At 37.2% G+C, this 26631-nt stretch overlaps 3 protein-coding genes across 3 annotated transcripts; all 3 read left to right on the top strand.

Moving 5' to 3' along the window:
- The first annotated feature begins 12300 nt into the window (after positions 1 to 12300).
- LOC146899558 (uncharacterized) lies at positions 12301 to 13557 on the top strand. The gene is made up of 2 exons (XM_085736808.1): positions 12301 to 12702; positions 13135 to 13557. Exons 1-2 carry the CDS (start codon positions 12301 to 12303, stop codon positions 13555 to 13557), a joined length of 825 nt encoding a protein of 274 aa, XP_085592934.1.
- A 791-nt stretch (positions 13558 to 14348) lies between these two features.
- On the top strand, positions 14349 to 15030 carry LOC146899557 (uncharacterized). Its single transcript, XM_085738627.1, has 2 exons — positions 14349 to 14376; positions 14600 to 15030. The coding sequence occupies exons 1-2, from the start codon at positions 14349 to 14351 to the stop codon at positions 15028 to 15030; spliced, it is 459 nt and encodes a 152-aa protein (XP_085594753.1).
- A 1311-nt stretch (positions 15031 to 16341) lies between these two features.
- Positions 16342 to 18380, top strand: LOC146899556 (transcription factor PRE6-like). The gene is made up of 2 exons (XM_085735539.1): positions 16342 to 16957; positions 17948 to 18380. The coding sequence occupies exons 1-2, from the start codon at positions 16832 to 16834 to the stop codon at positions 18101 to 18103; spliced, it is 282 nt and encodes a 93-aa protein (XP_085591665.1). The 5' UTR covers positions 16342 to 16831; the 3' UTR covers positions 18104 to 18380.
- The last annotated feature ends 8251 nt before the right edge of the window (positions 18381 to 26631 follow it).

Genomic DNA, 26631 nt, shown 5'->3' with positions numbered 1-26631 from the left:
AAAATCGTGTCACGATTTCAGTATCGTGACACGTTTTGGAAAATGTCGAATGGGCACCATTTTAACTTAGAAAAAAATTCTTGAAGAGCTTCAGAGGGCAGGCAAATCGTGTCATGTTTTGCCCAAAACGTGTCACGATTTGCACAGTACTGGTCATGAAAAATTTTTCTTCCTCTGTCTGTTTCAGCTAAAATCTTTTTTTAATTTTGAATATTTGAAAGCAATAAAAAAAAAGAAATAAGAAATACTACCTGAAATCTAAATGTGGGTTGCCTCCCACCAAGCGCTTCTTTATCGTCACTAGCTTGACTTCTGATGACCCCTAAGGATCATTCAATACCATTCCCTCTCCATTTTCTGGGAGTTCACCTTCAAGATATGGTTTCAGCCTTCGTGCGTTACTCTTAGAATTCTCTTGTTCACCAGGCTTCCTCAGCTCCATTGCTTCATAAGTAGAAGTGTCCCTTACCAACCTCTTGTCATAGTACCTCCTAGCTCTCTCTATTGTGTCCGAGAAGATGGAAAGCATACACCATTGATAGGTCGCAGGCCCATTACGCATTCCAAAGGGCATTTTTCTGTAAGCAAATACGAAATGGACCATTGGAAGTAGACTTTTCTTTTCCTTTATTCAAAGTTCCCGATCCCCCATACTTTTCATCCAGGATGTCTTCAGGTGGTTGCAGTTGCATCTGTTCTATACTTGCTTCAAGTGGCTTGACACAATCATTCACCTCAAGATCTTCATCAGGCTCACAACTCTCTGTAGAATTTACAATTGCTCTTTCAAGAGGTTGTGGTAGTTGAGGTTCACGAGAGTTGTCTTCTACTATTTCTTCAACAACATCAACTCGGTAACACTTGGGGTTTTCCTCTCGATGTTTCATTGCTTCAAAAATATTGAATACCACTTGCTCGTTATGGAATCTCAACATTAGCTCTCCCATCTCAACATCAATTAAGGCACGACCCGTTGCAAGGAAGGGTCTTCTTAAAATTAGTGGCATATCTTCATCTTCAGCCATGTCTAAGATCACAAAGTCTGCTGGAAATACAAGATCATTCACCTTCACTGACACATCTTCAAGCACACCAAAAGGATAAGAGATTGACCGATCAGCTAAATTAATGGTCATTCGTGTTGGTTTTGGCTCACCACATCCAAGCTTCTTCATCATTGAAAGGGGCATCAAGTTGATACTTGCCCCTAAATCACATAAAGCTCTTCCGACGTTTACCGGTCCAATAGAACAAGGGATAGTAAACGCACCAGGATCTTTCAGCTTAGAATGGCGCTACAATTCTCGGAAAGAGAAATGTTTTCATCATCTTTAGGCTTCCTTCTTCCCGTTAGCAAATCTTTCATGAACTTGGCATACAAAGGCATTTGATCAAGAGCTTCACTGAAAGGAATATTCACCTGAAGTTGTGAAATAAGTTGCATGAACTCCTTGAATTGTCCTTCCTCCTTCTTTTTCTTCTTCTCTAGATGAGGATATGGAAGCTTCACATATGATGGAATAATTTGTGGCTTGTCTCCATCTTTCAAGATTTGACTCTTTGACTTCCTCAAGATTGAGTCTTCATCTATCAATTTCTCACTTTTATCTCCCTCTATTTTTTTCTTCTTTTCATTTTTAACTACTCCTTGATCATTCTCCTTTTCAACTACACCATTTTCAATTTCTTTTTCAACTTCGCCATTTTTTCCACCTCCACTACTACTTCATCAACTTTCTTTGGAGCTTTTGGAGGCTTCGTTGTTCTTCCTCTCAGCCTCTTGACTCTTCTTCATCTCCTCAAAGTTTCCTTGAGTCATCTTCATAAAGTTCATCATAGTTTCCTCAAGAGCTGAAGACTTTCTTTGTTGTTGTGGAGGAGCAAGCATTTGAGAGTTCAAAGCATTGTTATTTGAGTAGCTCAAGTTGGGGTGCTTGTTGATACCTGAATTATAGTACTGATTTTGTCTTTGGTAGCCCCCCATGTAGTTTGCTTCCTCACTAGATCCTTCGGGAACACATTCACCATTAGGATGTTCTTCACCACATAAGTCGCACTTGATTGCAGCCACTTGTTGTTGCTTATGAGCCAAAGTAAACCCTTGAAACTCCTTAGTTAGAGCCTCGATTTGCTTGTTCATGGCTGCTCGGTTAGCTAGAATTGTTGTTTGTTCACTCACCCCAAACACTCCTCTTTCTTTCTTTTTCGCTTCAGCACGATACTCATTGCCAGCCATGTTTTCTATTAGAGCTTGGACTTCATGATCAGTTTTGCTCTTGAGACTACCTCCCGCGGAAGCATCTAAGAACATTCTAGTGTTTAGTGAAGATTTGGAGGTATTGTTTCTCGGTGAACTCGTGGTTTGGACATCTTTTAAGAAGCAAGTTGAATCGCTCCCAAGCATCATATAGTGACTCATTCTCCCCTTGCTTGAAGTTAGAGATCTCCATCTTCTTTTCCCAATACTTAGACATAGGGAAATATTTCTCGAGGAACTTAAACTCTAGCTCCTCCCAAGTTTGAACAGTCCCATTGGGTATAGTCAGTAACCAATCCTTAGCTCTTCCCATCAAGGTGAAAGGAAACAGCCTTAATTTCTTCTGTGCATCGGTCACAGTGGCTGGTTGTACACAAAACTCACATGTTTCAGCAAAGCGGCTTAAGTGTTCATGTGGGCTCATAGCTTCGGTGCCATCGAATTGTTTGTCTCTCAAACCGTTGAGAACAGTAATCTTGATGTCAAAAGCAACTGGGTTAGCGGGTTGAAAAGTGTGGGTCAGTTGACCGCGATGAGTGGCTAACCCATAGTCTCCTAGCTTTGGTCTTGGTGCAGGTTCTCCCATGATAGCAGATTTAGGAGAAGCATTTGTTTCAGATTCAATTGAGAGTGGCTCCGGTATAGGTGTTCGTTCACTAGGTGGTACTGATTGAGACAACCTTTGCAATCGGACAACTTTTCGAAGTGCTCTAGCAGTCCTTTCTATCTCTGGATTGAACTCGAGATCGTCGGAACTTCTTTTACCTCGCATAAACAGCAAAATACCTTAGTTGCACTGCACAATGCAAAGTAATCTAATGAATACTAAAACAGAAAATTTAAAAAATAAAAACAGAAATTTAAATTGCAGAAATCCTAAATTATAACGTAGTTGCCTTGTTGAAATAAATCAACAGTCCCCTGCAACGGCGCCAAAAACTTGATAGGTGTTTGGCAAGTGCACCAAATACTATCGAAGTAGTAAAATATCGATCCCGCGAGGACTGTTTTTAATCTCAATAATTCAACTACGTTGTATTTTAGGATGTGTAAAAGTTGTTTTAATTTTCCACTACGCAGTAGATTGGTTTGATTGCATAAAAGTAATTGCTGAAAATAAAATTGGTTTTTAAGAATAAAAGAGAGGTGAGTTTAGGTCTTTCGAATCATCGATGTTCCCCTAATTCTTATGTTGCACCTATTCGTATGAATGATCTTCTAATCTCACGATAGTTAACAAAATAGTCCTAATCAATCCCTTGAGTTAGAACCCTCTTCTCAAACTACAGCCCCTAATCCCTTAGGTGGTCTAATAATCTTTGAAGGTTTAAAGAACATTAACCAAATATCACTAATAAACGATTATCCATTCCTAAACTAACCATGTTTATTAGAACAATTCAATAGGTCTAAGTCGAAAGCTATGGTCAGTAGTCATTCGTTCTCACAAAATCATATTTATATTTGATCAGGATATAAAAAGCATTAAGAACAATTGAATTGAATAAAGACTAGAATATCATTCACAATAGATAGAGTTTCACAACATAATATCTCAATTAGGGTTACAACGAATCATCTCAGACCTAACCTATAATGGATTTAGCTACTCATAATAGTGTTTACAAATAACATAATCATTAGAGGTAATAAAACATACACAAAGTGGTTGAAGGATGAAGAAATCGTCCTCCGGGTCTTCCTTGCAGTTGCAAAATCGTACTTTGCTCTCTAGACTTCGTAACCCTTGTTTTTGGAATAGACTTCAGCTTAAATAGGCACAGAATATCGCCTAAATCGTGTCACGTTTTAAGTAAATCGTGACACGTTTTCACCTTGTAGAGCAAGAAACAAGATTAGGGTTTCTCCAAATCGTGGCACGTTTTACCAATCGTGCCACGTTTTCAAATGTCGAACCAACCTTCTGAAGCTTCCTCAAATCGTGGCACGTTTTCTTTCTTTGCATTTTCTTCAGTTTTTCTACTCTTTTTTCTACTTAAGTCTTCTTGTGAACTCCTTTTTGTAATGAAAATACATAGAAAATTACGTAATGACAAGATGTCATCAATAACGCAATCTGATACGCTACAACCCCAACCTTCTCAACAATCTCAAAGGGTCCAACAAAACGAGAAGTTAACTTCCGACACTTCAAAGCACGGCCAACACCGGTTACAGGATTCACTCTCAAAAACACATGATCACCAACCTGAAACTCAATGTCCTTCCTCCTCTTATCATGATAACTCTTCTGCCTACTCTGAGACGCTTTCATCTTCTCTTGAATCATCTTAACCTTTTCGGTCGTCTCTTGCACAACTTCCGGCCCTAACAAAGCACTTTCACCTGACTCATACCAACATAACGGAGTCCTACACCTCCGACCATACAAAGCCTCAAACGGTGCCATTCCGATACTAGAATGAAATCTGTTGTTGTAAGTAAACTCATTCAACGGTAAACATTCAACCCAACTGACACCTTGTTCTAAAACACAAGCTCTCAACAAATCTTCCAAACTCTGAATAGTCCTCTCCGTTTGCCCATCAGTCTGGGGATGATAAGCAGAACTCAACCTCAACTTGGTTACCAAAGCAGCTTGCAAACTCTCCCAAAACTTAGAAGTAAACCTCGGATCCCGATCCAACACAATACTATAAGGAATACCATGCAATCTAACAATCTGCTCAATGTAGATCTCAGCCAATTTAGCTATAGACATACCGGTCTTGATAGGAACAAAATGTGCCAACTTCGTCAACCGATCAACAATCACCAAAATAGAGTCAAAACCCTTAACAGTCTTCGGCAAAGCTCCAACAAAGTCCATCGATATACTATCCCACTTCCATTTTGGCACAAACAACGGTTGCATCAAACCTGACGGTCTCTGATGTTCAATCTTAGACTTCTGACAAACTAAACAAGCATACACAAACTCTGCGATCTCCTTCTTCATTCCAGGCCACCAAAACAACTTCTTCAAATCCTGATACATCTTAGTCGCTCCTAGATGAATACTCAAATTACTCCTATGACCTTCTTCCAAAATCTGCCTCTTAAGCTAAAGAACACTTGGCACACAAACACTATCACAGAACATCAAAACACCATTCTCACCCAATTTGAGGTCTCATCCCTTACCTTGGTTAACCAACACTACACGATCAACAAGTTCCAAATCTTCTTTCTGACCATTCTTAATCTCTTCCAAAATATTACTCGTCAACTTCAACATTCCCAATCTCACACCATCTGGCGTCAACTCACTAAACAAACTCAAATCTCTAAACTGCTCAATCAACTCCAACTCTTTCACCATCAAAGCAGACATATGCAACGACTTCCTACTCAAAGCATCAGCAACAACATTCGCCTTTCCGGGATGATAACTTAACTGAAAATCAAAATCCCTAAGATACTCTAACCATCTCATCTGCCTCATATTCAACTCCTTCTAGTCAAACAAGTACTTCAAACTCTTGTGATCACTGAACACCTCAAACTTAGAACCATACAGATAATGCCTCCAAATCTTCAACACATACACAACGGCCGCCAATTCCAGATCATGAGTCGGATAATTCTTCTCATGCACTTTCAACTGCCTCGAAGCATAAGCTACAACCTAACGATTCTGCATAAGCACACCACCAAGACCCATCTTAGAAGCATCACAGTACACAACAAACGATTCCTTCGGATTCGGCAAAATCAACACTGGAGCTGACGTCAACCTCTTCTTCAACTCTTGGAAACTCTTCTCACACTTAGCATCCCACACATAAGCTTGTCCTTTCCGAGTCAATTGCGTCAATGGCAACGCCAACTTAGAGAATCCCTCAATGAATCTCCGATAGTAACCTGCCAATCCAAGAAAGCTTCTAATCTCAAAAACAGACTTAGGTGATTCCCACTGCAACACTGCATCAACCTTCGACGGATCCACGACAATACCACCTTTAGAAATCACATGACCAAGGAAACTTACTTCCCGCAACCAAAACTCACACTTCGACAACTTAGCAAACAACTTATTCTCCTTCAAAACTCCCAACACAATCCTCAAATGCTCGGCATGCTCTTCCTCAGACTTCGAATACACCAAAATATCAACTATAAACACCACCACAAAACGGTCCAGAAAAGGATGAAATATTCTATTCATGTATTCCATGAAAACACCTGGCGCATTAGACACTCCAAATGGCATCACAGAATACTCATAGTGTCCATACCTCATTCTGAACGCAGTTTTGGATATATCTTCCGCCTTTACTCTAATCTGATGATATCCTGATCTCAAATCAATCTTGCTAAACACTTCTGCACCAACCAACTGATCCATCAAATCATCAATCGTCGGGAGCGGATACCGATTCTTGATTGCTACCTTGTTCAACTGCCGATAATCCACACACAACCTCATACTTCCATCCTTCTTCTTAACTAACAACACTGGAGCTCCCCACGGAGAAACACTCGGCCTGATAAACTGTTTCTCGAGTAACTCTTCCAACTGTTTCTTCAATTCACCCAACTCTGATGCAGACATCCGATAAGGTGCAATCGAAATAGGACTCGTTCCCGGAACTAAATCAATTGCAAACTCAACTTCTCTCTCCGGTGGTAACTCGGTAATGTAGTCTGGAAAAACTTTTGGAAACTCTTGCACTACCGGCAAATCACCAACTCCTTTCTCACTACTCTCCTTCAAGGAAGCAAACATCATGAACACACTAGCTTCACCGTCCAAAGACTTTTTCACTTGTTCCGCGGTTAAGAACTTCCTACCTTCCTCAGCTACCGGTTTAGAAAATGTTATACTCTTGGTCAAACAATTAATGTTAACACCAAAAGTCAACATTCAATCCATACCAAAAATCACGTCCATATGCTTCAACGGAAGACACACAAGATCTAGCTCAAAATCAACATTACCAAAACTAACAGGACACTTAGCACACACAAACGAAGTAGTCACCGAACCACTAGCTGGGGTATCGATAACTATCCTTCGAGACAACGGAGTCACAACCAAACCCAAACGCTCGACACAACTCGCCGCGATAAAAGAATGAGTAGCACCAGTATCAATAATTGCAATCAAATGAGTACTATTGATAAAACACATACCTCAGACGAGATTATCCGAATGCTCCACCTCTTCCGCATTCAATGCAAACACCTTCCCTGCCGCCTTCTTCGGCTTGGTACACTTAGTACTGATATGCCCCTTCTCACCACAATTGTAGCAAGTGATCTCCTTCTTGCACTCAAAAGCCTTGTGACCTGCTTCCCCACACTTGTAGCATTTCTCACCACTCTTGCAATCATTAGCAAAATGTCCCAATGTGCCACACTTGTAGCACCTCACCTCAGCAACATTAGAGTTAGAGCCTCCACCAAACTCTTTCTTCTTGCCTTTGTCCTTGTTGTACGACTTCCCAAATCCATGACCCTTTCCCTTTTTCTCATTCTGAGCCTTGTAGTGATTAACCTTAGCCCTTCCATCATCATCAAACATACGACACTCATGCACCAAAGTATCAAAATCACGGATCTCCTGAATACATATGTACTGGTAGATGTCGGGCCTCAAGCCACTCTCAAACTTCACACACTTGGAAACCATAGCATCCTCCGCATTGATGTACGGACAAAACCTCGAAAGCTCTTCAAACTTCGCCGCATACTCAGTTACTGAACGGTTCTCTTGCTTCAAGTTCAAGAATTCCACTTCCTTCTTGGTCCTCAAATCCTCAAGAAAGTACTTCCTCAAAAACTCAGTCTTGAACCTAGCCCAAGTCACAGCTCCACCAGCTTCAAGCCTCCCCTTAGCATTGGTCCACCAATACTCGGCCTCCTCAGCAAGCATATGAGTAGCCAACCTGACCTTCTGATCCTCACTAGTCACCATAGCACGAAAGATCCTCTCCATGGCTTGTATCCAACTCTGAGCTCCATCCGGGTCATACCTATCCTTGAACGTCGGCGGGCTGTTTCTCAAGAAACGATCAAGCCTCCGCTCTTCCGTCTAACCAGGATCACGTTGACCTACTGCCGCCTGCTCGTTAGCCTGAGCCAACACCTGAGCCATCGAAGCCAAAGCATGAGCAATCGCTGCATCATCTCTACCACCAGCCATCTAAAGACTACACAAAACCAAACCAACCAACAGATAAGAACAACATCGCCACAACACAAGAACAAGTACCGAAGGTAACTCATTACCATTCGCATACTAACAAGGAGTATCAACATATACTAGTCTACTAGTCCAATAGTCCGGATAAGACAAACCAGGCTCTGATACCAACTTGTAACACCCTACTTCTATTAAGCGGTAAAACGCGCGAACATACGAATATATTCTAGAAATAGATGCTACGTCTTCGAATAAAACATGCATGCATAAAGATCATGTTACATAACATAGCAGCGGAACATACATATAATCCATAAACATCTTCAAATCTCAATATAATAAAATTATATTCTGCAAACCTCAAATACAAATAACATCTCAACTCCAAAATACATAGACAAATAAAATCCATCATGCAAGTACTACCCTAGATCAGAGCCCTAATCTAGACACTTGCACATAAAAGAGGAACTCCACTCCTCGGCGACATCAAGCAAAACAATCTAAGCATCCTGCACTCCATCTACCCGTCTATACGTAAAGGTAGGTGGTAAACCACTGAGGGTTAGCATTACATCATAATAATCCAAAAAGAAATAATAAGAATATTGGAAATGAAAGATACATTTAAGTATGATGATTAACAAATTATACACATACTCATAAGTATTCACAACATTCATATCATTCATTACCATCATTCCAAATTCATATCAATAAGTGTATCATACACATATCACCACGTTACCTTGTCAATTAACAATTAACAATTCAATTTCACAATTACAACTAGCAATTCAACCATCAAGCACATCTCAATGCAATTCAATTCACCAACAATTTATGCAAAGGCTCTAGACTCATTTAGATGCATGTGGTACCAAAACACCTCTAGGTCGTCACCTTCGATGCAACAAAAACATCGTAATCACCTCAATTGATATAAAATCCACCACCATCAATCATGTATGCATGAACATATGACTCAACTACAATGCATATGTTCACACAAACAATTCACCTAAACATCAACAATACTTGTATATATGTAATTAACAACAGTCCACCACATAACATATATACAATCACCAATACATTCACAACACAAGCAACATGTAGTTGTCACATAAATACACCAACAATCATCTTCACATAAATCAACATATAGTTGCCACATTTCCACATAGTTCCTTACAATCCAAATAAAGGAACAAATACAACATATGATCACAAACATCATATTCCTCACTCAACAACCATTCATACATCACCTCATAATCATATTAATCCATTCATAAAAGGTTGATAAGCAATAGGCTCTCAAAAATCACTTTTAATCAAATTCGTCTCTCAAAGTCAAAATATTTCAAGTAATTGAGCATTTAAGTCAAAACCAAGTAAATAAGCTCAATTGCCTATGCCATGTATTCTCACAAGTCACATATATGTGCAGTAGAGGTTACATAAGCATTTCATCGGCCAAATACGATGAATTCATGAAAAACTCAAAATTCGTCTCACTTTATCACTTTTCACAAAAATTCTCATTTTCAAAGCAAAACAAGTTAATGCTTGATGAAACCAATCACAACCAATTTTAGAAATCATATAAACAATATACAACTTTAATCCCACCTCAAACTCCGGAGAAAAACGAGTTTTCGGAAAAATCGACGTTTGGACCGTTTTTATAAAAGTTAGACGATTCTCACAAATTCAAGTCCAAACCAATTCAAATCATGTTCCAGTAGTATTAAAGGTATAAACAGAGGTTAATTACGTCCAAAGAAATATTTTAGAAGTATCAGATTGGTCCTCAAGTACTCAAAACAAAAGACTGTTTCTGGGCAATTTCGCTATTAGCGAAATCTGAGCTATTAGCGAAATTCTTCAGACAATTTCGCTATTAGCGAAATTTTCGCTATTAGTGAAAAAGGTCCAGACAGTTTCGCTATTAGCGAAATTCTGGCGAATTTCTTCAGTAGTTACGAGTTTTCACACCATTTTCACCCAAAATCCCATTTTTCAAATCTCCAACTCCCAAACCAAGTTCCAGAAAGTGTTTATGGGTCAAAATAGTTATAATGCATCTAAACAAACATGAATCATGCATTAGAAACAACAATTTGGCTCATTTCATCAAAATCATGAAATTTTCTCAAAACACCAACACAAACACAAATCTCCTCACAAATCCATCAACAACAATTCCAGTCACAATAATTTGATTCCAATAGTTCAACAATCATCAACAACAACTAATGAACACAAATTCATGCACAAATCATCACCACAACTTCATTTTTCATCAAATTTGCTCAAGAACACAATTTACCAACATTTATGCATTTCAACATGTTAATTCACATACTAACGTACAATTATCATACAAATCATGTTCTCAAACATAACAACAACAATCATGCACGAATTTACAACATGTAGACTCAATTCATCAATTTCACAAAATGGGTAAAAAGGAAAAATTATGAATTATGGTTGAAATCTAACCCTCTTACCTCTAACACCAAGATTCTCCAACCCAAGCTTCAATTTAGCTCCTAGATGATGAATCCCCTCTTCTAGCTCTAACCCTTGTTCTTGTTCTTCTCTCTAGCCTCTATCTCTTCTCTTCTCAAATGAAAAATGTGATAAAACCCTATTTCTCTACTAACATTAGTTTATATAGGCTCCCTTTAATTGGGCTTAATTCACAACACCTTAATGGGCCTAACCCATTTCTATTCTAACCCCAAAAATGTTATTACTCACTTAACTGTAAAATATAACACTAAAGGTCACTTACCGGTAAATAAAATAATTACTACACTCTCTAGTAACTTGGTAAAAATAACTCTCACTAAGCACTAAAAATAACCTTCAGCAAAATTTACAAAATACTCCTACTCTCGAAATGACCAAAATGCCCCTAAGTCCAAAATGACTAAAATACCCTTCTAACACCGAATTCTACAAATCCCAACCAAAAATGCACACAGAGACAAATAATCACATATAAGCACATATAACACATAAATAAATAATAAAATAAATCTAGCGAAAATCGGGCTGTTACAACTCTCCCCTACTAAAAGAATTTTCGCCCTCGAAAATTACCTGAAGGAAATAACTCTGGATACGCAACCCTCATCCTACTCTCCGATTCCCAAGTGGCACTCTCACCAGTCGGTCCAACCCAAATCACTTTAACCAAATCTTCTGTAAATTCTTAAATAATATGTAGCGTAAGTGATTATTTAATAATTGTTTAAAATTCTTTAAATGCTTTAAAGTGATTATTTAATATATAATGTAGCATAAGTGTTTTAATTAGTTACAATAATGTAGCGTAAGTGTTTTAATTATTAAATAATATGTAGCGTAAGTGATTTAATTAGTTAAAATAATGTAGCGTAAGTAATTTGGTTATTAAATATTATGTAGTGTAAGTGATTTATTTATTTAAAATAATGTAGCGTAAGTGTTTTAATTATTAAATATTATGTAGCGTAAGTGATTTATTTATTTAAAATAGTGACAATGTCTTAATTAATTTGAATTTCAGATGTGGTATGATGAAGTGGGTTATAAGAGCATAAATGCAGGGAAAAGGTTGAAAGAGCTTGATAAGCCGAAGCCGGGTTTGAGGTGGTTTTGGGAGCATGTGGAGGGGTCTGGCCTCCATGGTTTGATACACACTGGGTATTCCACTGTGACCCATGCAGTGATATGTGCTCTTTGCGAGAGGTGGCACACGGAGACTAGTAGTTTTCATCTACCTGTGAGGGAGATGACGATTACTTTAGACGATGTACAAAATCTTCTGCACATTCCTATTCACGGCCGCATGCTAGAGCACGACGATGCGATGGATCGGGACCGTTAGATTGATATGATGACCAGGTTGTTGGGCATGTCAGATGCTGATGCCAGGGCTGAGGTTAGGACTGAGTCTGATGGTCATATCAGTTATCCCACACTGAAGCCGGTTTATGAGGGGCACCTGACAGAGGTTAGACGGCTTGAGGAGCCACAGACGAGGGAGGAGCTGCAGGAGAGAGCCAAGAGGAGGGCATGGTGTGTGAGGAGTTTCCTTCTATATCTCGTCGGTTGTGCGTTGTTCACTAACAAAACGAACAGAAACATCGACTTGATATATCTTGATTGCTTGGCGGACTTGGGGGCGATTGGGAAGTGGTCTTGGGGAGGGATGGCCTTAGCCTACCTGTACGATTATCTGGATGATTCTATTATCTTGAATAACAGAACGATGACTGGCTCTACAACTCTTTTTATGGTAATAATTTAATATTTATCTTAATTTCTTTATGAATTTATTTTATAATGTTAGATTATTTTGTAATGTTTTAGATTTATTTAATATTTAACTCGAATAATTATTTTTGTGTGTATTATTTATTTTGTTGCAGGGATGGATTTTGGAGCATTTGTCAGGTCCTTACCCAAGGAGGCCTAACCCGGAGTGGGATCCGTGGAGACCATGTGCTGGGAGATGACTTACTAGCAAAAGGCATACGAATGTGCACCATTACCGTTCACGCCTGGATCACTTGGAGGTGGATGACGTCAGGTTTTCTACTTATGGTGATCACAAAGACGTGCACCCATTTCAAATCTTGTGCACTTACTCGGATGGCTCATGTGCAGGAAGGAGAGGGTGTACCGTCATTTACCTGACCGGGTGAAGAGATAGTTCTCCTTTGTCCAGGACGTTCCCAGACATCCTTCAGCTGTCCCTCTGGTGCCTACTACGCAGTTGCTTACCACTGTGTTGATGGACGCTCAGGCTTGGTTATTCATTGCTTGGGGAGATGGGTGTGAGAGACCATGGCATCATGCTCTTGGCTACTTGGCTTGGTATGCCAAAGTCTCTCACCCTCGCATTCTCCCACCTGATGAAGGATCTCCTCCCAGGCCGGCGAACGTGGAGCAGATCATAGAGGAGGAGCATGCCAGGGAGATGCCTGATACACTGACGATCGTCCGGGATGTGGCACACATCGCTAATGATATTTTGGCCAGGCAAGCCGAGATGACCAAAGAGGAGATTGTCCAGGAGGTCATGCGGATAGCTAGTGCTACTGGCCTTGCCCTTACTTATCAGATTTCCAGGCGGCGCAGGGGGCAGTAGAGGTAGGGTAGGCAGCAGGGGCTGATTATTATTAGGAATTTTTTATGTATTTTTTTAGTATGATGATGATGATGATGTATTATCATGACATGTTCCGTACATTTTCCTATTTCTATGACATATACGTACGTACGTACGTACGTTTTATATTACCTTCTTGCGTTTTAATTTTACCATGTTCATGTTAAATATTGGATGAATATGTTTAGGTATCAATTGGTTATTAGATGAAAATTTTAGAAGAATTTCCAATTGGTTATTTGATGAAAATCTTAGATGAAAATTAAAATGAAAGTTAAAATTGGTTAGGAAAGACATTGGAAAATGAAAATGAGGTTCAGGAAACTGATCAAGCACGTAGCGGCAGTTAACAACCGCTGGCCTCAGCTTCGCGGTTGTTAACAACCGCTGAGTCCCAGCGGCTGTTAACGGTCGGCGTGTCTTTGAGCTGTTGTTAACTGCCGCTGGGGGCATTAACGTCATTTACTTGTGTCAATAGGAAGTATTCTATGTCAGAAAAGCAATTTTCTTCTGTGATTTAATTGGGTGCATGATTTGGTTTAGGTGAGGATTGATGATGTGCACGGTTGGATCTTGTTAAATCCAAATCTAAACTAATTATTCTAGCCGATAAAATCTCAACAAATTACTTTCTTGTCCATAAAGCAACCTCGAAAACAAACCCTAACCTCATTATCTATAAATTGGTTTGCATCCATATGAAAAAAGTGCACACAAAAAAAATCCACCGGGATAAAGAAGTTCAGCGTTCAGAAGAAAAAGAAACAATCATGTCTTCCTCCTTCTCTGCACAATCAGGTATGATCATATGAAATAAAATTTTAAGAAAGTTAATATATGCTTTGTGACTATGGTGTTATCGTAACCATTATTTAAATTAAAAGTTGATGAGAATTCAAGCATGAAAAATTTAAGGCTTTAAAATCATTATTTTGATTCATAAAATTGTAAATAATTTAATATTAATTTATCATACACATACACATAACTTATAGTCTTATATTTTATTCACAATGTTTAGAACCAGCACGTTATTATCGATTATCTGCACAATATCAAGAGCAATATGAATATCTTCGAAGCATGAATTACAATCTAGAGGTACAGCGCCCCAAGCTCATGCCCACCGATCGGTTAAATTTTCATATCGATGTTCTCTCGCATTCAGTTGATTCTAACTCAGTTACACGTCTTAACACCTTACTCCACAATTATCAAGAAGTTAGCTGCAAAAGGTTCTTTCGAGAGTGTAAAGATTGGTTTCAGTCTATCTTGTTCCACCAAGACTTTCCCTCTGATTCACTTGAGCAACTAGCACCGAAGCTCGCATCAGAAGTTCATGAATTGTTCGATTTCGATGAGAGAATAGTTGGTTCTGATCTTGCTAATGGAGTTGGACCTTTCGATGCTCGTCGGTTCAATTTGCATCTTAGAATTGTCGTGGAAATATAACTAGTTAGATATTAGATATATAGTAGCCATATTTTCGCAAATTAAAAGCTATTATGGTCCTTGTTTTGATCAAACTGTTGAATGCATATGTTGAGTTGATAATATATTCTGGATCTGTTTATTAAGGTTAAAACCATTAATTTATGATTAGTGGCAGAGCCAGGGATTATATCAAGCCTGGGCAAAATTTTGACCGCAAATACACATAAAAGAGGCTCGTCATTTTCTGGAGTTCAATTTCTTGTATACAAAGAAAGTATGGGCAGTGGCTGATCTCAGGCGGATTTACCGCCCATCTAGCCTGGGCACGCGCCCAGGCTCAACCCATACTCAGTTGCGGATTTCCTTGGGACCTATATGGGAGCCATGGCATCCACCAAGGTTTCTATATATACTAGATTAGGCGTAATATTAACACTATGTTTCTGTTGGCGCAGTGGGAAGCTGGTGTGTTTTTCTCACGGAGGTCGCGTGTTCGACTCCTCCATATTTTTCTTCTTCTTCTTTATTATTGTTATTTTTTTCTTCTTCTTCTTTATTATTGTTATTATTGTTCTTTTTTTCTTCTTCTTCTTCTTTATTATTGTTCTTTATTATGTTTTTGTATTTTTTTTTTCCGATTTTGTGCAAAAAATGGTCCTGGTTACTTCTTTATTATGTTTTTGTATATTTTTTTTCCGATTTTTCTTTATTATGTTTTTGTATATTTTTTTTCCGATTTTGTGCAAAAAATGGTCCTGGATGGGTCTTTATTATGTTTTTGTATATTTTTTTTTCCGATTTTGTGCAAAAAATGGTCCTGGTTACTTCTTTATTCTGTTTTTGTATATTTTTTTCCGATTTTGTGCAAAAAATGGTCCTAGATGGGAATCGAACAAGCACACCCTACCATTCAATCAATTAAAATCTACCTCTGAACCAGTTAACAATTTTGATTTAATTTACAAATGGCTAAATATATATTTCACAAACGTTTGACACTCCCAAGAAAATAACTCAAGAATAGCCACTGCCCATACTTTCTTTGTATCGCTACAAGAAATTTAACTCCACAAAATGACGAGCCTCTTTTATGTGAATTTGCGGTCAAAATTTTGCCCAGACTCGATATAATTCCTGGCTCCGCCACTCCACATGGGGTAACAATCTAAATTCTAAACTAAGAAAACTATATGAAACTGAAATGATTAAAATGACAATGAAGTAATAAGATAACATGGGCTTGTGTGCTGAGCCTGACACAAAGAGGTCCCCATGCAGTTGGGGGGGGTGTTACAACAAACAAGCTCACATTTCCTTTAACCCCATAGGGACATACGCAAAAAGGACAGTATGGTGTATCTCTCCCATTCCTATTTCATTTACTTGTCTCCCTCACGTAATATCCCTATTTAATAACTTGCCTAGCCCAATACCTTTCTCAAACACTTTTATCCTCTTCAACTTCCAACACCAACTGACACATTCTCTCAACAACCTAATCTCTCTTTCATGGCTACCCTTTTCTCTCTCTCGTCCATCACTTGTCTCAGCTGAGAAAGAAAAAGAAAAAAATTACATTTTCTTTTTTTGCATTATTTTTTTCTTTCTTCTCTAAAATATTCACTTTATATAAGAGCTCCATATACCTAAGTAGCTACCTAGACTATAGGTTTCCTTCAAAAAAAAAAAAAAGCTAGACTCTAGCTAGTGTATTTCTCAGCAACATTCTCTAGAGTCTTTCACTTACATTGAAGATATTAGAAGCTAAACAACAAAAAATATTTCTGACATACCTATACCTAGCCCAAAAACCTTAACAATGTCTAGCAGAAGATCTCGTTCAAGACAATCTGGTGTTTCCACTGAGATCTCTGATGCTCAAATTAATGATCTCGTCACCAAGTTACAACAACTTGTACCTGAACTCTCAAGGCGTTCCCATAAGGTATAATAATTTTCTTTCCTTTTCTGTATTCTCTCTTTTACACATAAATGTGAAAGACATCATCATATATATGTGTTTTTAATTGTGCTGATACCCTAAACACATAAAATTGATTTCTACATGATATGGATTAACATTTGTAGTTTTTTTTTTTATTTCAAACATAATTTTTACAATAAATTTATTGTTCAACTGAATTTATGTAAACATATTCAAATATAAATAACTTACATTCAACTCAGTTTTAATTAATTTCTTCAACAACAAAAAAAATCTCATTTTTTAATTAATCAAAATCTAATTCCTCAAATTTATTTCATTCAAAATCAATGGTTATCCCTGTAGAACGAACACACACTACATCATTAATTTTAGACTTTAAACTGTAACTATTGTCATTTTCATCCTTAGAATTAATTAAATTTTAAAATGATCTTTAATTTTTTCTGGTTCCTACGTAATAATTTCAAGAACTCAATAGACTGATCTATTTAATCAAAAATAATTTAACTTTTCAAAGTAATTTTACAATATTTATGTTGTAGAAACTAAAAACATATCTTCAATTTTGGTTGATAAACATATATTTATTATGTGATGCAAACAACTAATCTAGATATTTTACCAAGCTAAAGTTTTTTGTTGACAAGATCTAATCTAACTTAAAGTATCTTAAATTTGTTGTGTTCAAGAAAGGGTGTTTATCAAAGAATTAATTATACAAAGTAGTCACATGCATGCACATGACACACACACTACACACATATTTTATGTGTGGCTTTGGTTGGATTTGCTAGATAAGTCATCACGCTTGTGCCCTGAATCCTTAACTTGTTTACCCACAAACTTGTAGGGCTGTGGAATTCGGACATTCCCACTTGCAAAGCATACATCATTGTCGAGTATAATATCCATAGCAACTGAAAATTTGTTGAAAATGACATTAAATTCTATTAACATTTATTTATTATAATGTTTATTGTATTGTAGGTTTCAGCTGCTAAGGTATTGCAAGAGACTTGCAATTACATCAAAAACTTGCATAGAGAGGTTGATGATCTTAGTGACCGATTGTCACAACTTTTGGACACCATAGACCCAAACAGTGCTCAAGCAGCTATCATTAGGAGCTTACTTATGCAATAGTATGTCTAATTAATTAATCTTAGTTTTTTGTGTCGTCCACATGCCTTTTAATATGTCTCACTAGCTAGCTAGTACTTTATAATATTATCATCAACCTCTCTTATGGGTAACGTTTTCGTTTCTTTTTTAAATTTTATAAGACATTAGTGTTAATTAGTGTGAAATGGAGATCACAAACTTCACCTAGTGGAAGTCTCATGCACTGACCCCGTTCTTTAGACATTTTGTAACTACTATCATTATATCAATATTATTAATATAATGAAGTAATTTCTAATTAGTTTGAGTAATATATGTGAGAATCTATCACATGAATATGTCAAATTATTTACGATTTTGGATCTGCAACATGTTATAGTTTGATCTTAGCAATTTATATCTTATTAGAGAAACTCAGCGGTTTTGCGTGGACCCATTTAAGGGTCAAATTTGAACCTGACGTATTACATGTGATATTGCCCCCACACCATTTTCGGTTAGTTGTTCTTGCCAAGTGCCTACCCGTGATACTTTTTTTTTTTTTTTTTTTTTTTTTTTTTTTTTTGTTGGACCACTATTTACAATTAATAATAATAATTACTCATGTTGAACCATTGTATGTTTATTTTCTATCACTAGTTACATCTGTACCATATATGTACAAGGATAATAAAGATAAGATATATATAGACTAAATGTTTACTAAATACTAAAATTTTACTATCTTTACTTTCCCCCAAAATTTATCTAAAGACAGAAATATTAAATTGATATATATTATCCATAGTTGTGAAAATTTGATTATAGGAAGGTTCCTCGTAGGTCGTCACTAACAATAATTTTGAATAAATTTTACTATTATTTTAAAAAAAAAATTCAATTTTTTTTTAGAATAAAAATAGTTAATCGCAAACAAGCTTTAATGACTAGGAATTTCTCATCACCTAGTTTTTTCATAAGCAAAGAGTTTCATTAAAGGTGTATAAAGGGTACCACTTACATCATGAATCAATAGAAATAGTAACAATTGCATGCATGCCACCAGATCAGATTACCAATCAGAAAATGATCAACAACCTGATTTTCTCTTCTCTAACAAAAAACTATCCCCAACATAGCATTTTAATTCGATTAATGGTTGCAATACAGTCATCAATCCCCTTCAGAAAAAATCTTATTGCGTAATGATCATTGTGACCAATTGCATCAGCTAATACAATCATGGACAGATCTACCATTAAGCATGGTGTGTCTATAGCCACAAACAACATAACTTTTTCAAGAAAAAATTACATATGAAGAATGAATAGAAGTGAAGGATGAGCATTTTTCAAAGCAATAGGAAGAATGAAATGTTAGAGATAGTTGGCGGATCGTTTTATTCCAAATAACTATTGTTAAAATTATAAATGGAGTTGTGTTAATAAAACTAGCTCAAAGTATAAGGTGCAAAAGAATACATTGTATTACTTTGGATAAAATGATCATGATACATAAAATATAGAGAAATGATATTCTAACAACCATTTTGTGACAACCTATGTGACAACTTTATCTCTCATACTCACATTATCTTTTTACTTTCTCTCTCTATTGCTTTGGTTTCCGTGTCACTATCTACTTTTCCTTTGAAAATTGGTGGTTGTCACAAAAGTTGTTGATTTTTGGTTGTTAGAATATCATTGCTCTAAAATATATAATGGCGTACAATACTTCTAAAGTAAATATCCACACCTCCAAACCACCCTTCAATAGAGGCTCAAATATTATAGCAAAAATGTTGCACATGGATATTGTCAACAAGAAAGTTGACTTTAATGAAATCTTTGCTGCAAATCATGGCATAATATTCTATCAAATGGATGTAAAAATTGTAATTTTAAATGGTTTCATAATTGAGAAAGTGTATGAGAGACAACCACTTGATTTTGAAGACAAACATTTTCCTAAATATGTTTTAAAAGTAAAAAAAAAAAAATTAAAATTTAAGGTCTCATGCAAGTTCTTACTCCTATCCGAAGCAATTTTCAATTGATTTACTAACATGTTGAGCTTCTCCTTAATTAGTCGATACTTACGTGTTTGTTTAAGACTTTCAGTTTGTATATATTGTTCTGGACCGGTCAGAAGATCAATCGCACGCCAACATGTGGCACGATTTACACTGTCTTAAGGTTCCATGCCTGAAGGAGCACACCGGCTTAAATGCACCGTGCCACACAGAAGTGCTCCCCCGCGCAAGGATCACCATACACATGTCCATCCCTAATCACACACCGCGTAACCTGGAGACGGTTATGACCAACATGCTCCTATATAAGGGTGAACTTGCTTCACCCTCAAGGTACGATTCACTTTACACAATGCTTCCTACACACTCTTTCTCAGTTCCATTACTGATTTGAGCGTCGAAGTGTTAACGTGTCTGCAGGCACCTTTCGTTCAACCTCAAAGACTCATCATCGTCGTACGTCTGAAGCATGTTCAAAATGGATCATGTTCACTGATGGATCCTCCAACACCAGAGGCAGAGGGGCGGGCTGTTGGTCTATATGGCCAATAAGGATGCGCGCTAGAGGGGTGAATAGCGCTTAAAAAAAGTTGCGGAGTTTTAGCGAAAGCGTATTGAAAAGATATTGACTTATTAGAAATATGCTTTGAACATTCACAAATTATGACAAATTGTTAAGACTATGCACTAATAAGATATACAAGAGAAATGAGAGATTCACAAGCTAAATCTTATTTCAGTCATTTATTAATAATACTTGAACAATTTACAAAACAAGACAATTTCAAAACCAAATCTATAAGCAAAAAAAACAAGCTAAAAACCAAGAACACAATGTCTATGCAATTGATGAACTGGCTAAAAATTGAGACTAATTGATCCAAGTGAAATAGCGAAAAACAAATTCAAGAAATTAGGCCAATTTTAACAAAAAAGAACTTAAATCACAATCAATTTCTATCCTATTAATTAATCAATTCAAGCATATACAATTATCAAAATTAAGAGGATAAGGAAGAGAAACGACACCGAGATTTATATAGTAGTTTACCCTTTCGTCCTCACTTCGGGCTACATCTACTCTTCTTGGTGAAAAATGCCTCCACCAAGGAATTCCACTAATAGTAACAATGTTGAATTACAAATGTGATGACAAGAGTTCCTTGAAACTACCCTAGTTCTTCAACCCATATGTAACCATTCCCCCAAACTTCAAATACCCTGTGAATTTGGTGTTTCTTGATGTCTTCGAATCCTCAATCACCCGTGCAACCCTTCAAGCTCTTCACTCAATCTCTTCGATGCTCCGTCTGGCAATTGGATCCCCTTGAACACGAGAACAACTAGAAAGAACCCCGAAGACCTTTGGAGGTGGAATGAGATTATTCACTTTACTTTAGAACCTTGATTAAGCTCAATCAATTTCCTTGAAAGAACCAACTTACAATCCCTATAGCACCCTAGCAATCTATGACTCAAAGACCTAAGTGATTCTAAGAAAAATTGTTTAATCTTGAAGAATTTATGAACTTTGAGGTTTGTGACTCTAGAGAGAATAGTTGCAAATGATTCAATGGCTTGAGAGTTATGAGGAAGTGGGTATATATAGATTGGGGTGGAAAGTGTAAAAATTTGTCCAAAAACAACAAAGTGAATTGATTCACTAAATGTATGAATCAATTCAGACAGTAAAAAGACAAGCCAGATGAACTATGATGATTGATACGATTCAGACTATATTTGATTCCATTCACATTTCCTAGGATGAAGATTGATACGATTCAGACTCATATCAATCAATTCAGTACAAGTCAGAGAGAATCCATGATACGATTCGAGCATATTGAATCGATTCAATAGTGGCATGATTAAAATCTTGTGAATCGATGCATTAGAAGTTAGATACTTCTGATGATATGATTCAGACACGAATTAATCGATTCAGACACTAAAAAGGTGAATTTGGCTAAGTTTCATATATGTGAACAATGCACAAGACGCCAAAGAATCCTAGGACATAATGAGACATAGTTGCTAGGTGCTTTAACATAGTTCTAAGCTATAATACCAAAGCAAAACAATCATCAAATTAAACATCTAACTAACATCATCAAAACATAACCTAAAGCTAAAAAACTTCAATCTCCCTCTTTTTGATGATTTCAAACCAAGTTGATTATGTTGGTATAGCTCCCCTTGAAACATAGTATACAAGAGACCAAAAAAAGGAAACGACATAGGAAGTAATATGAAGTGATCCGTCCGGTGTCGAAAGTTGAGTAGCAACGGTGGCAGAGAATTCTCCGATGAGTCAGTAACGGCTTCCGATAAGGCGGCGATGAGTCTTCGCGGTGGAACGAAAGGTGCGTACAGGCACGTTAGCACTCCAACTCTCATGTCAGTAATGGAACTGAGAAAGATGTGTAAGAAGTGTTGTCGAAAGTGATGTGTACCTTGAGGGTGAAGCAAGTTCAACCTTATATAGGCATGCTTGAGTCTTCGCGGTGGAAGGAAAGGTGTGTACAGGCACGTTAGCACTCCAACGCTCAAGTCAGTAATGGAACTAAGAAATATGTGTAAGAAGTGTTGTCGAAAGTGATGTGTACCTTGAGGGTGAAGCAAGTTCAACCTTATATAGGCACGCTTGAGTCATAATTGTCTCTGGGTTATGCGGCGTGTGATTAGGAGTGGGGAAGGACACATGTAGTGTGATCCCTATGTGGTGGCGTTCTCTTGTGTGGCACGGTGCAGGAAAGTTGGCGTGCTCCTTTGAGTGCGGAGCCATAAGACGGTGTAGGTTAGGCCACGTATCGACGTGCGGTTGGTCTTATGATCGGTTTAGAACAATTTCCCCCCAAGTCGTTGATGACTTTATGGCTCAATGGCTTTAGCAGAAAAAAGAGGCGTTTAACAAGGGCGCTCGTTGACGGCTTAGTTTGGCTGCCTTTGATGATTTTTTTTAGGGAACTTAAGTCCATCCGTAAAGAGGTGGTGTCCGTTGATGGTCTAAGCCGGATGACCCTTGATGCGTTTCGTCATGAAACTTTGATTCCGTCTGCGGTTAGGTGGCGCCCGACTGTGAGTCAGTGTGAGTAGTTGGCATTTAATGCTTCAGACGGAACGTTGGTGATGTGGTGACTGTTCTGTTTTGCTTTCCCGGTGTCTGGTTGGTGATGTGATGTGATGACTTGAAGTCGTATAGCTGATGTAGTTTTTCTACATGTCATATAACTATGTACACGTGAGTATATATAGGATCGTTTTCCACAGGGAGTTGCGGTATATCATAAGCATTTTCACAATATTTCACATTAAGGGTTTGGATATAATTTGTTGTTTGTAACACTATATCCACAAATGACATAAACGTAAAACGAGAGGGGATCGAACTATTTCGCTTGCGGTATAAGATAACGAGCAAGCATAACAGCAGCAATCTCTCGATCGATTAACAGACTCTAGCTTTATAACCAATATTATTACAATCATTTCTACAACATCCTTCGTGTCCAAAGCGACATCGTTATTTCCAGGTTAGCGTTTAAACATTCGTGTCCAAATTCCTTAAACGATAACAAAGTTGATCGGATAACTTAATCGACCGTGTCCAGCCTGATTAAGTATCCGAAAGCATTAAAATCTTGATTAAAAGTAATTATCAAAGGTTTACAAACTTGTCAAGAGTGATATAACATAAGATAGATTGTTATTCTAGTTCTAGATTCAAGAGTTTGTGTCCAAATCATCTTGAATCTCTTTGAAAGCATTAAAAGCAAGAATAACAACAATATTGAATCATTAAGCTAGAACCATATATATTAAAAGATCAAAAGATTACATAATAGCTTGATTGTTACCTCAATACTACAAAGAAGATGATAGTTACACATAGACATGTAAACTAATGCAAGGAATGAAGGAAAGATGAAGATTCCATGCCAAGATCCTTGATGTCTCAATGAATCTAGGGTTGAATCTACTCCTTAATCACTTGCTTTGTGTTTCTCTCTTTGAAATAGCTCTAACCTCTCTATAGAAATGTATAAAATGTTTTAATGGAATAGTGAATATCCTAGAGAGAGGGAAAACTTGTATTTAAATGGGCTGAAAACGTGTGATCTCGCTTAAGCGAGATACATCTCGCTTAAGCAAGAAGCCTAAATATCTAGCCATGGCCAATGAAGTCTTGCCACGTAGCCCTGATCCTTGATGAAGTTGCATCTCGCGTAAGCGAGTTAGAACTCGCGTAAGCGAGGTTGCTTCAAACTTAAACCGCCTTTGAATCCTGCTTGAGCGACTTGGAAGCGAGATGGGAGCGAAATTTACAATTGTTCCCTGGAGAAATCTCGCGTAAGCGAGATTCTAAAATCCACAAGCGACCCTGGAAGCGAGATGCAAGCGAAGGTTGAGCTTCTCCCTGGAGGAATCTCGCTTAAGCGAGATGATCTCGCTTAAGCGAGATTTGCTTGGTTCACACACTTGAGTTTTGGTCCTTGCTTGTCATTTCCTGCATAAATTGGGTAGAATTAGGCATATAAAGCATAAATGGTATAATTACAACCATTGATTGCTTTTCCATAGATAACTTGCATAACAAGTCACTAAAAATGCCTCTTTTAACACATGAAATATATTACTTTTGAGCACTTATCAAACTCTCCCCAACTTAGCTTTTTGTTTGTCCTCAAACAAAAGAATCAAAAGAAAACTCACAAGGCTTTGGACAAGCTTTCTAGCACAGTACCAAACAATTCAAATCAAATAAAAAATTTCAAGTGGTGATTCAAATGTGAAAGCACCGGCAAGCATGAAGTTCTCCATTATTCCTAGCACAACTATAAATGTGAAACAAGTCCTAAGCACAAAATACACATCATAAACTTCAAAACATAGACTTAACTATCTATGAACCACACCTAACACACTTCTTTAAAAGTAAATGGAATACCAAGATAACAATGAGTAAGGTAATAAACACACATCCAACAATCATGCTAACATCCTATTTAAGTTAGGTGTTTATCCAAATATCGTCTCAAAAAGCATAAAAGCATGGATCAAAAGGTCTTGCAAGGGTTATAACTTGGCCGGGCTACAAAAGAAATGTCATATGTGGGGCAATTGATCAGAAAGCCTATCAAAGAGGAACATTCTTTGTAATACAACTTGAAATTCAAAATCTTCCCTACCAATAATTACAACCTTTGATGATTAACAATCAAACTAATAACCTTGACAACTTATTCTATTTTTGATTTTTTTGATTTTTTTTTCTTTTTCTTTTTTTTTCTTTTCTTTTTCAAATGTACAACTTTTTCTTTGATTCGATGTTGTCAGGTTATTTTACAACTTCACCAGAACTTAACATATAATGCCTCCTTTTTCTCCCCAACTTGAATACAACAAAACTCTAATTGAATGTTCCCCTATCCTAAGGCAAGGGACAAAGTACAAAAAGGTTAAGGGTTCAACAAAGTAAAATTATAATAGTCCTATAAAATTCAACCATGAACTGGATTTTTGAAAAATTTCAGGCAAATTCAACAAGCATTGTGCTTATGAATATTGACAGTTCATGTTTGAGGACTTGATTCATTTGGCTCAGATTGGGGTATCAGATACTCGCTCTTCTCACAGGTAGGCTTTATGTGGTCAAGTAGGTTACTCTCAATTCAAAAAGTGCCTTGATCCTTTCCATGCTTTCAAACAGTTCAAAATAATTATTAGATTTAACATAACTAAAACAAGTTAGACGGTGATTATCGGTCTCCAGCATATATACAACAGATTGAAGCTACCTCACATTTATGTTAAGTACTAAGTGGTTCAAAAATATTTATGTTTATGAAAAGAATTAAATGATATATATTCTGTGCAAAGTACAAATTTGACATTCATAGTAACACCTAAAACAACAGGAAACCAATACCTTGGCATTGCGCTTTCTCACAATTCATATCATTATCACTCACCTGCTTTTGCTCTATAATTGGCTCCATAGGGCACTTTAAACTTTGATGTTCATGAACAATTTTTCTTTTGACGAAACACAAGCAAGATTAATCAAAAATTTCATCCAAAGCAATAAGTTAAAAACCAAACAACAAGCTAAGCTATTTAACCCAAAACGAAATTAAAATTAAACCAAAATATTGAACACCCAAAACCGTGCTCAAAAAGTATAAGTTCAAAAGCGATAAAATTGTTCCAGCATAAAAATAAAAACATAAACTAAAAAGTCAAAGCAGAAGTCAAAGTAAACTAAGCATCACTAAAAACATCAAAAGAATGCGGTCAGTGTGCCGCATCATCATCCATATCATCCTGAGATAAATGGACACTGGTTGTCCTCTCTGGATCATCATCGACACCATGCACACTAGCTGTCCTCACCGCTTCACCACCAATGTGGACACTGGCTGTCCTAGTAAGGTCATCAGCTGCTCCACCAAATGCTGCACCACTGCCCCCTCCTGGGTAGGTTGGCCTGTCCCCAGGCCACATGCAAGAATCATAGTACTGTGCAGGAGTGAACATA

This window comes from Medicago sativa, chromosome 8 (genome assembly GCF_051527215.1).
Source record: "Medicago sativa cultivar Bolivia chromosome 8, Bolivia_mono, whole genome shotgun sequence".
NCBI classification, from domain to species: domain Eukaryota; kingdom Viridiplantae; phylum Streptophyta; class Magnoliopsida; order Fabales; family Fabaceae; genus Medicago; species Medicago sativa.
The sequence above is the reverse complement of the archived record's forward strand: the minus strand, read 5'-3'. Positions and strand labels throughout refer to the sequence as shown.

Bases quoted from the DNA above. Each gene is read 5' to 3' on its own strand.
- LOC146899558 (XM_085736808.1), top strand. From the start codon at position 12,301: ATGACCAGGTTGTTGGGCATGTCAGATGCTGATGCCAGGGCTGAGGTT. The intron at 12,703-13,134 runs GTAATAATTTAA...TCCTTTGTCCAG, and splicing joins GCTCTACAACTCTTTTTATG to GACGTTCCCAGACATCCTTC.
- LOC146899557 (XM_085738627.1), top strand. From the start codon at position 14,349: ATGTCTTCCTCCTTCTCTGCACAATCAG. The intron at 14,377-14,599 runs GTATGATCATAT...CACAATGTTTAG, and splicing joins CTCCTTCTCTGCACAATCAG to AACCAGCACGTTATTATCGA.
- LOC146899556 (XM_085735539.1), top strand. From the start codon at position 16,832: ATGTCTAGCAGAAGATCTCGTTCAAGACAATCTGGTGTTTCCACTGAG. The intron at 16,958-17,947 runs GTATAATAATTT...ATTGTATTGTAG, and splicing joins TCTCAAGGCGTTCCCATAAG to GTTTCAGCTGCTAAGGTATT.